At 41.8% G+C, this 9,765-nt stretch overlaps 1 protein-coding gene across 2 annotated transcripts in view; it reads right to left on the bottom strand.

The window, feature by feature from the left end:
- The window catches only part of Ndfip1 (Nedd4 family interacting protein 1), a 45,131-nt gene extending 35,896 nt beyond the window's left edge, over positions 1-9,235 (bottom strand). For both annotated transcript variants that reach the window (XM_021150952.2, XM_029471854.1), the window contains exon 1: positions 8,972-9,235. In XM_021150952.2, the coding sequence (XP_021006611.1) occupies positions 8,972-9,034 (63 nt within the window). In that variant the 5' untranslated portion in view covers positions 9,035-9,235. The remainder of the gene's footprint in view (positions 1-8,971) is intronic.
- Between the last annotated feature and the right edge of the window lie 530 nt (positions 9,236-9,765).

Here is a 9,765-nt window from a genome sequence, read left to right as displayed (position 1 = left end):
CTACTAGTTTCTACTTTCTATACACACACACAATATCAACTATAAAGCTACTAGTTTCTACTTTCTATACACACACACAATATCAACTATAAAGCCGAAACTCTCAAAATGAAATGAGTTCAGCTTCCTTTATAAAAAAGTCCAGAAAGATGTTACTGTTCTTACCATCATATTGCTACTTCGTGACAGACGTAGGACTACTGCCAATTCAATATCTCAGTAATCTTTACATTTTCCTCAGTTATCCCCTTTAGATAAGGGCCAAGGCAAACATATATATATATTTACTAAAGTAATATAACACTATCTCTCTGGATCAAAGCTACTAGTTCTACTTTCTATACACACACATATATATATATCGCAGCTTCAAACCTGAATGGAGCTCAGTGGCGGAGCTCAGTGGCAGAGCACTTGGCCTAGCATGAGTAGGCCCTGGCTTAGATCCTCAACAGGACCATAGAGAAAGGGAGGGGAATTACTAAGGAAAAATTTTATATGATGTTTGAATGCCATAACACAAAGCTCTCACAAAGGCAACTTCAAAAATCTAAGAGGACTACTGTTGGTTCCCTAGTCTACAAAAGTTCTCAAGACATTTACAAAGGCAACATAAGTAAATTCTCTAAAAGTATGTACCTTTTAAAAACAGAAAAGACAACCATGACCATTAATAGGAACATGAGAAAACTTTCTATTTTTCTTGAAAACAAATATATATATTTATTTATTTCAAAGAGACATGGAGGTGTAAAACCTATAGACCAGACATTTACAACACAAAAATCAATCTTAATATATATGAATATTAAAAATCCATTTAGACGAAGCCAAGCATAGTGCATGACTTTAATCCCAGGCAGAAGGCAAATCTCTTGAGTTCAAGGCCAAACTGGTCTACATATAGAGAATTCCAGGACAGCCAAGGCTACATGAGACTCTGTCCCAAGAAAAAACAAAACAAAACCAAATGAAAACATCAATTTCACTGGCAAGATGATGGGCAGACCATGACAAAACTATGTCTTATATATGCAGGAAACCACCTCTCAAGAGAGTGGGGGAAGGTAACTCTAGAACCCAAGAGTCGACATCTATGTGTGTGTCCTGTCTTCTGAGAATAAGAGTTTCCCACATGCATATGAGTTCATAATTTGGATACCACTATATGTATGCATATAAAAAACTAGAGATTAAGTAAACAGATATTAAATGGTAGGAGCCAAATTTCTAGTTATTGAAGTGGGAGTTTACAGATTAGCTGAATAAGATGATGTGATGCACATGCTTGAGATATGTGTTAGAGATATAGTGTCAACTTGGCTTTGGATAATTTATTTATGCAAATGTTGCTTATAGGGCTGTGGGTATAACTGAGTGATAAAGCACACATGCAGCACATAGAAGACCAAGGGATCAATACCCAGCACTTAAAAGAACAAATGCACAGGCATTTTCTGGCTTTGCTACCTTAGAAGACCTAGAACTAACAATATCCAGGGCAGATCTGGTTTCTGCTATCATTGTCTAAAAAGGAAGCAGGGTTTCTTGGGGAGAACGAGTCATTCTAAGATGGTATAAGAAAGGATGAAACTAGTCCAGAAAGTAAATACTCTAAAACAAAGATGTTGGTATGTCCAAAGGAACCAGGTATATGACACAGGGCCAACTGAGAATTCCCAATGGTCAAAGCCAGCACTATACCGTGTATTGGAATTATGTTCCCAGATAACTGTAAATATTTATGAGTCCATAGAGATATAATAATGATGCAGTTAATGGAGAAGAAATAAATATCCCACCTGTAAAAATAGCAAATATTGTGTGTCAATACTCTGCTTGTAGTGTTAGCCCCACCACTTCTGAGTTGTGAGGGCCACTGTTCTCACAGTGAGTTCTCCACACAGCGTGAAAAAAGAGGCAGAGAACTTTTACAGAAGAGAACCAAACACATAAACACAAACAAGTAAGCCTTGCTGTGTATATGTCTTTGAGCAGATGTGTTCAGCCATGAATGGAGGCCAAAAGTGGAAAGAAACTGTCTTCCTCGTTTTCCATTTGTCATTTTACTTTTGAAGCAGTATCTCTCAATGAACCTGGAGCCCATGGAATCAGCATGGCTGACTGGCCAGTAAGTCCCCCAGGAATCCCCACCTAACTCTGGAGGTTAAGCCATGTAAGATCAGCCTATACTTAGCATGTGTGCTGGCAATTAGAACTCAGGTTCTCATTACTGCAGGTAGTTTTACTGAGCCATCTCTCCAAATTGTTGGCAAAATAAGAAATACATAGCCGGGTGTGGTGGTGCATACCTTTAATCCCAGCACTTCAGAGACAGGTGGATCTCTCTGAATTAGAAGCCAGCTTGGCCTACATCCTAAGTTCCAGGGCAAAACAAAAACAACCAAACCCAAAAGAAATTATGTATTCAGAAAACTGGCTGAGAGCCTACTTTACAGGCAGGTGTACTAGGTGCTATCTATCACACTTGTTCCAACACTACACTTGAATTAATACAAACTGGTTTTCTACCTCCAGCCACCAGAAGCAATGTCACTAAAAGCAAGCACTAGATCTGATGCATGTTTACCAGTTGCCTACCTAGTTTATTGGCAACAATGACTTGAGGAGGAGAAGACGATCTTCAACCTTATTTTCAGCATTAATCTCCAACTAAAGTAAATATGTTTATCTAAATAGATATAGTCCTTTACAAGAATATGGTTCTCATAAAGCAGTTGTATTTATCCAAAAATAACATCAAAATAAAGAAATCAAAGATTCATTTTAAGGCCTTTGTAATCCCACCATTGTGAATGCTAAAGCACAAGGGTCCCAAGTTCAAGGCCTGTCTGTGCTACACAGTGAAACCCAGCCTAAAGCAAAACATCAAAGTCATTCTCGTGGTAAGATTTATTTTATAGCTTAATATAGTATAGTGTATTGTAACTGATGTTTGATAAACATGCAGGTCCAGGACCAGCAGTGAAAAGTCCTTAGAATAGAATTCCCTAGGGCAGCTCAACTGAGTCTTGGCTTCTGTCCAAACCAGGAAGTTCTGTTCTGTTTACAGAGCAGAGTGATGAAGCCAATGACTCTCCCTTAACAAGTGGTGGCCAGTGGATGCAGCCAGAAAGCAAGAATGGATCAAGAATTCACCAGTGCCACAAAAAATGACACAGAGAACAAGGCTTGCCAAGAGTGAGCCAATTCAAACACAAGAGACAATCACAGTTCTGTGGTTCCTGACATTTTCAAATACTATTTCTATATTTCTAACAGGTTAAAAAGAGCTCTCAGGGCTGGCAAGATGGCACTAGCCACCAAGCCCAATAACCTGCATTCCATCTCCAGGACCTGAACGTAGGAGAAAACCAGATCCTGAAGGTTGTCTTCTGACCTCCACCCACACCCACAAAAAACAACATAATAAAGGTTTTTGTTAAAGTTCTTACGATACTAACCCCATGTGATATATCCACTTGAAATATCATTTTTTCTGTATTTCACATAAAAATGTTTGTACATGAAATTACAGCCAGTGGTATATGCCTATAAGTGGTATAAGCACTTGGAAGACTGAGGCAGGAAGACTGTTCCAGTTTAAGGCTATCTTGAGCTACACAGAGTTCCAGGCAGTATAAGATCCTATTGCCTCCAAACATATAAAATAAAAATAATAACCAAGAAATTATATAGTTGATCCAAAAATATAATATGAATATATATTTAATAATAATGGCTATTTATTGGTATTTACTGAATGCGGATGATGGTTTCCATAGTTTATCACACTGCCCTATTTGGTATATATTTGAAATACTAATAATAATCCCAGAACTTAGAAGGCAGGGACAGGTAGGTCTGTCTCTGTGGGTCCAAGGCCAGCCTGGTCTACATAGCAAGTTGCTCAATAGCCAGGATTACATAGTTAGACCTTGTCGTCCTCCCCACCATCACAAAAAGTTGAAAATACCATTAAGAAATAACTTCAGGTCAGATGTGGTGGTATACACCTTTAATACCAATTTATGGGTGACAGAGACAGAGTTCTGTAAGCTAACCTGATCTATATAGAGAGTTCCAGCCCAGCCTATCTGAAAAAAACAAGCAAACAAACAAACAAACAAACAAAAAACAATTATAGCAATAGCCATTTCTCCAAAGGTAATAAACAAACAGCTAACATACTGAACGTAACTAATCATTTAGGAACTAGAAATCAATAATGCAAAGGAGATAGCGTCACAGCCAACAAACAGATAGCCAGTACCAAGAAACCAGAAGAGGGCTGGTGTAGAGCTTGCCAGCCATGAACAAGGCCTGGCTTCTATCCCTAGCACTGCAAAACACAAAATAAAAAATAAAAATAATCAAACGTTTGTTGAGAATATGAAGAAACTGGAATCTTTATACAGTGTTGGCAACAATGCAAGATGGTGTGGCTGCTATGGGTAACAGAATAGTTTTAAGAAAACTTAAAAATAGGATTACCAAACTAATCCCACTCCGGGTAAATTCTCATAAATCTCAAAATCAAGGACCGAGAGAGATTTGTACACCCATGTTCTCAGTGCATTATGCACAAAGACTAAATATTCATCAGTAAATGAATTTATGTTTTAAATGTAGCATAGGCAGGCCTGGTGGCATCAGCCTGTAACCCCAAAACTTAAGAAGTGAAGGCAGGAGGATCAGGAGTTCAAGGTCAGCCTCAGTGTGTGTGTGTGTGTGTATGTGTGTGTGTGTGTAAAATGAGGTCAGGCCATGGTACAAGAGACTCCATCTCAAAACAAACATACGACAAAATATTGTTCAGCCTTAAGAAAGAAATTCTGACACCTACTATTTGGATGAGCCTTGATGATAGGCCAATGAAAAAAGGAAATAACTGATTGCACTTACACTGGTGCTAGTTGACAGGCTGGAACAAGCAAGGAAGAGTACAGTTTAATGGGTACTAAACACAGGGCTGGTTTCATACATATGTGAATCCACTTAATGTTGGCAGACTTTGTACTTAAAAATGCTTAGGGTGGAGGGTGCTCTGTGGCAGGACACACAGCTACTCCCTAGCACCAAAAGAGGCAAGGGGATAAAAAGTTAAATATGGTATATTTTATGTTGTTTTATACAATTCTAAAAATTTTTTTCAAAGATACAATTTATCTATCTTCCATAAACAATGTACCTATGTTTGATTAAGACAGGCTTTCACTATGTAATCCAGACAGGCCTGGAGGCCACCATCCTACCCCAAAATCACAAAATCACATGAGTACACCAACCATTGTGTCCTGCTTCAAGATCTTTCATACATTTTCTTTGATAACTAACCATTTGGCCACAAATACAAACTGACAAGACACAAAAGAGATAACCTGTGCTACAACTATAACTTCTGAAACTTTATAACAAACATGCACATGGGCACTACCTAGCCTTCTTCTAAGATCAAAATTTCACCAAATATAGTTCCACCTGTTAAAGAGATGACATTACTTCCCTAATCTATCAAAATGCCATTGCAGAACATTCAGAGAACTTAACCCAAAAAACTACCGTCCCCATGCCTGGTTTATGATGTCATCTGGAATGCTATACAAACTCACTGGTGATGACTGCGAATAAGCAACTTCCTCAGCAGGCCACAAGCCATGTCTAAATCAACACATTCTATGGTTTGTTTTTAATATATATTTAATATATATTGAAGCTCTGTTCATTTACATACAACTCAAATATCTCAAAACATCTGGCACGAGGTAGCAAAATTCATGATATAGAGGCAAAGAGCTACTTCAGCTGCACTAAGGAGAATGGGTGGCCAGCAACTGATGTCCTCCTTGAGCTAACCACAGCTGGGAATGAGCCTACCTAAACCTTTTTGAAACTCTGTTCAATATATATTGGATATAGTCTGTTTTAAAATTGCAAAAAGAAGGGAAAATCATGCTACAGGGAAACTAAGCCCAGCCTGTCTATAACTGTCAGTATACTAAATTCAAGTTGTATACATCAATAAAGACTCATGAAAGCAAAGGAGGCCAGCGGTGTTAGCAATTCTGAATGAATCATAAAGCTTTCCATTAGTGTCACTTGGTTAGAGGACCACCTCAGATTAACAGATCAAAAGAAGTCACAACAGCCTTATGTGACAGCTAAAGAGTAGCATGTTCCTATCAAGTGGCCTGGCCAATTCACCAGCATTCTATAATTCAAAAGCCTTTTAAATATGTATAGTCTCTGATTACACACTACAAAAGAACAGTTACAGGTGTCTGAATAACAAACTTCAATAAGTGTTAAAAATTATAAATATTCTTAGGAACTACCAGTAGGTAACTAAGTCATGGCTCAGCCATACAATTCATGCCACACAGGCATTAAAAATAGCTGACAGAGGGGCTAAAGATATAGTTCAGTGGTACAGGGCTTGTGTAGAAAGGGAAAGGCCCTAGGTTATAGGCCCTACCTTCAACACTGAACAGAAAAAAAGAAAACCAGGAGATTTGAAAATCCAACATTGCCGGGCAGTGATGGCACACAGTTGGGAGGCAGAGGCAGGCGGATTTCTGAGTTCCGGGACAGCCTGGTCTACAGAGTGAGTTCCAGGACAGCCAGGGCTACACAGAGAAACCCTGTCTCAAAAAAACAAAAAAACAAAAAAAAAAAAGAAAGAAAGAAAGAAAAGAAAAGAAAAAGAAAAAGAAAATCCAGTACATGTGTATGCGCACAAAAAAACGCATGAAAGTGAACGCACACGCCTGAGACAATGGACACATTCAGTGTCATTAGGAGCACACAAAACTGCATGAATGTATAAAGATGTGCCTGCCTACATTCATGAGTACATAATACACGTGTATACTTACGTATCTGCTAATGGATACAGCCTGTCTTGGGGGGCATGAGCCTCTATACAGGTGAGTAAATGAACACTCTTGTTATCATAATTTAGCAGTTTTGTGAATTTGCACAAGTCGCTGAGACCCTTAGAGACTTGACTTTGCCATCTATAAAATGAGAGCAAACCCTTACTCCTAAGTGCTGTAAGGCTTCAGTGAAGATGGCTGTAAACCATGTCTGCTGTGACATGTCTAGTGTGACACAGTCAACACCAGCACTCCTTCTCTGTGCACATGCATACTGATCACACTTTTGTATATTTACATAGCTCTAATCTACAAGATTATGTGCCCACAAGTTAACTTTTGGGAAGAGATTTGTGTTTGGCTAGACTTTTTTGGCTTTAATGTTTTACAATTTCTTCTAAGATTTTTTTTTCATGTTTTATTTTAGATTACTTTTTCAAATTTATTTTGTTATTGTCAAGGCGGAGTCTTCCTGTATCTCAGGCTGGATGGCAACTAATTTGGCAATCCAGGCTGGCCTTGAACTTTCAATTTTCCTGCTTCAGACTCCCAACTGCTGGGATTATAGGCATGAGCCACCATGCCCAGCAAACTAATTACTTTGAGAATAACGATATTAAAGATGGCCCATCTCTAACATAACCTAAATTCTGCATAATCAAAAAGCTATTAAACAATAAGCCAACAAAAGCATACCCTTTAACAAACTGTCTGTATTATAGCAGTCAACCAGCATTACCCCATAGCTAAGTAAGATGGCAGTACAAAGAAAACCCACAGCTCTTCTGCCCATCCAACTCGGGAATGAAAAGACTGATGCTATAAGGTTCAGAGGATTTGTAAACACGTCGATGAAAGTCTAATGACATCTATGACCCGAATTTATTAAAGCAAGGAAGCACCGGGAGTCTCATCCAAGGTCATAGAATAAAGGCTGTGAAGACATAAAGATCAGTCTGCAAGGCCAGAATTTGGGGCGTTTATGAAACCAAGAGGCTAAATTCTTAACTAGTCATTTCAGGAGTCGGAGCAGAGGCGGAGGCGGGGGCGGGAAGAAGGGCGGATTACAACGCAACACTGAAGACAGCAAAACAAACCAGCAACTGGCCCCGACTGGGTTAAACTGCAACACGCTTTAATCATTCTGGTTTTATTTCTACAACGTAGTAAACGGAGATCTCTTGATTCACGCCATTTTATGTCGAAAAAGCAGGACTGGCATTTTTGTATGCAAATAAAACTGAAAACATTTGAAACTGACAAAACAGAAGCAGCTGCCTGCGGTTCTATCAACAACTTCCTGGCTTAACTCCCACGATTACGTTATATTTTAGATTAATACCTTTTTTTTTCTCCCCAAAAGGAGTCTCTAAATTCCCGAGGAAACCCAGCCACACACCGGGAGGGGAGAAAAATCTCTTTTCCCTAGGGCCTCAATTTACAGAATCACACAGCAGATAATAACCCTATCATCTGGATTTATTTCCTCCCTAGATATGCTATTAAATCTCTTAAACGTCATTTCTAAGCGTGCAAAATACATCCGGGCACACGCCCTGCAGCCTCCCGTAGCCCTACATTTTGGGGCCTCTCCAACCAAACATCGCCTCTTCCAAATCGATTGAAAGCTGCAGGCTCCTCTCTCGCTTCATTTTTTTTTTTTTTTGGACTCAAATCTTTAAAGGGAGCGAGGGGGATGGGTTTGGACAGAAACGACACTCCGAAACCCTGACTAATCGCACCTCGCTGAGGACAGCCGCCAGCGGAGATACTGGAGATTAGGATCTTTTCTTCTGAACCCATTTCCTTTACCTTTTTGGCTTAATTTTTTTTTTCTCGCCCCCTGACTTTCCAATGACATCAAACCAAAGCTGAGAGAAGGAAAAACTGATGCCTCTTGGTCGCAACCCCTAGAGCGCCACGAGTTCAGCCTCCGGGCCCCGCCCGACCTGGGAACCGGGGTTAACGAGGTCCCTCCCGGCTGGCCCGAGCCGCGACAGACCCAGGCCCCGGGGTCCGGCCGAGGCCCGGCGCGGCCTGCAAAGCCCGGGCGTCGAGTGGCCGGCGGAGGGCGGGGCGGGCCCGGGGCCGCTCACCTGCTGGTACCCGCTGCCGCAGGCCGGCTCCACGGCCGCCAGCGCCGCCAACGCCAAGGCCATGGCGCAGCGGGCCTCAGGGAAGGAGGGCGAGCGAGAGAGCTGATCGGGCGCGAGCGCCGCGGCTGGGGGTCGCCGGGAGGCCGAGAGGTACGCGCCGGGGCGTGTGTGGACGGACGCTGCCGACGCTGAGACGTTCTCCTCCGGCACTGAGCGCCGCCGCCGAGGCTCCGCCGCGGCCCCTGGGGAAGAGGCGGGGACGACGACGACGACGCGGCGCCGCCCCGCCCCTCCGCACTATGCCCCGCCCCTCCGGGCCCAGCCGCACCCCTCGCCCCCGCCGTAGCTTCTCCCGAGTCGCTGAAGTCGCCTTCCTGCAGGGTTGAGGTTTCTTTCAGTTCCCTTCATAACTGCCATCCTCAGAGGTAAGGGGTCAGGCAGCCACAGGGCAGGGGCCTCATCCCGTCAGTCCAGACCCTGAGGATGTACGTGCATATCCTCAAATAAAGTTTTATTGTAACATGGCCTTTGCCTTCTGGCGTGGCCTGCAAACTCTAAAGACTATGTCTTTCTCTTTACAAAAAGTAATTGCTGACCCTAAATCTTTTTTTTTTTTTTCCTTTTGGTATTTTGAGACAGGATTTATCTGAATATCCCTGGCTGTCCTGGAACTCACTTTGTAGGCCAGGCTGGCCTCGAACTCAGAAATCCGCCTGCCTCTGCCTCCCCAGTGCAGGGATTAAAAAGCGTGTGCCACCACCGCCCAGCTGCTGACCCTAAATCTTAAGATTAGG

Source organism: Mus caroli, chromosome 18 (genome assembly GCF_900094665.2).
Source record: "Mus caroli chromosome 18, CAROLI_EIJ_v1.1, whole genome shotgun sequence".
Classification (NCBI taxonomy): domain Eukaryota; kingdom Metazoa; phylum Chordata; class Mammalia; order Rodentia; family Muridae; genus Mus; species Mus caroli.
Note: the sequence above shows the minus strand (reverse complement) of the source record. Positions and strands in the feature narration are given on the sequence as shown.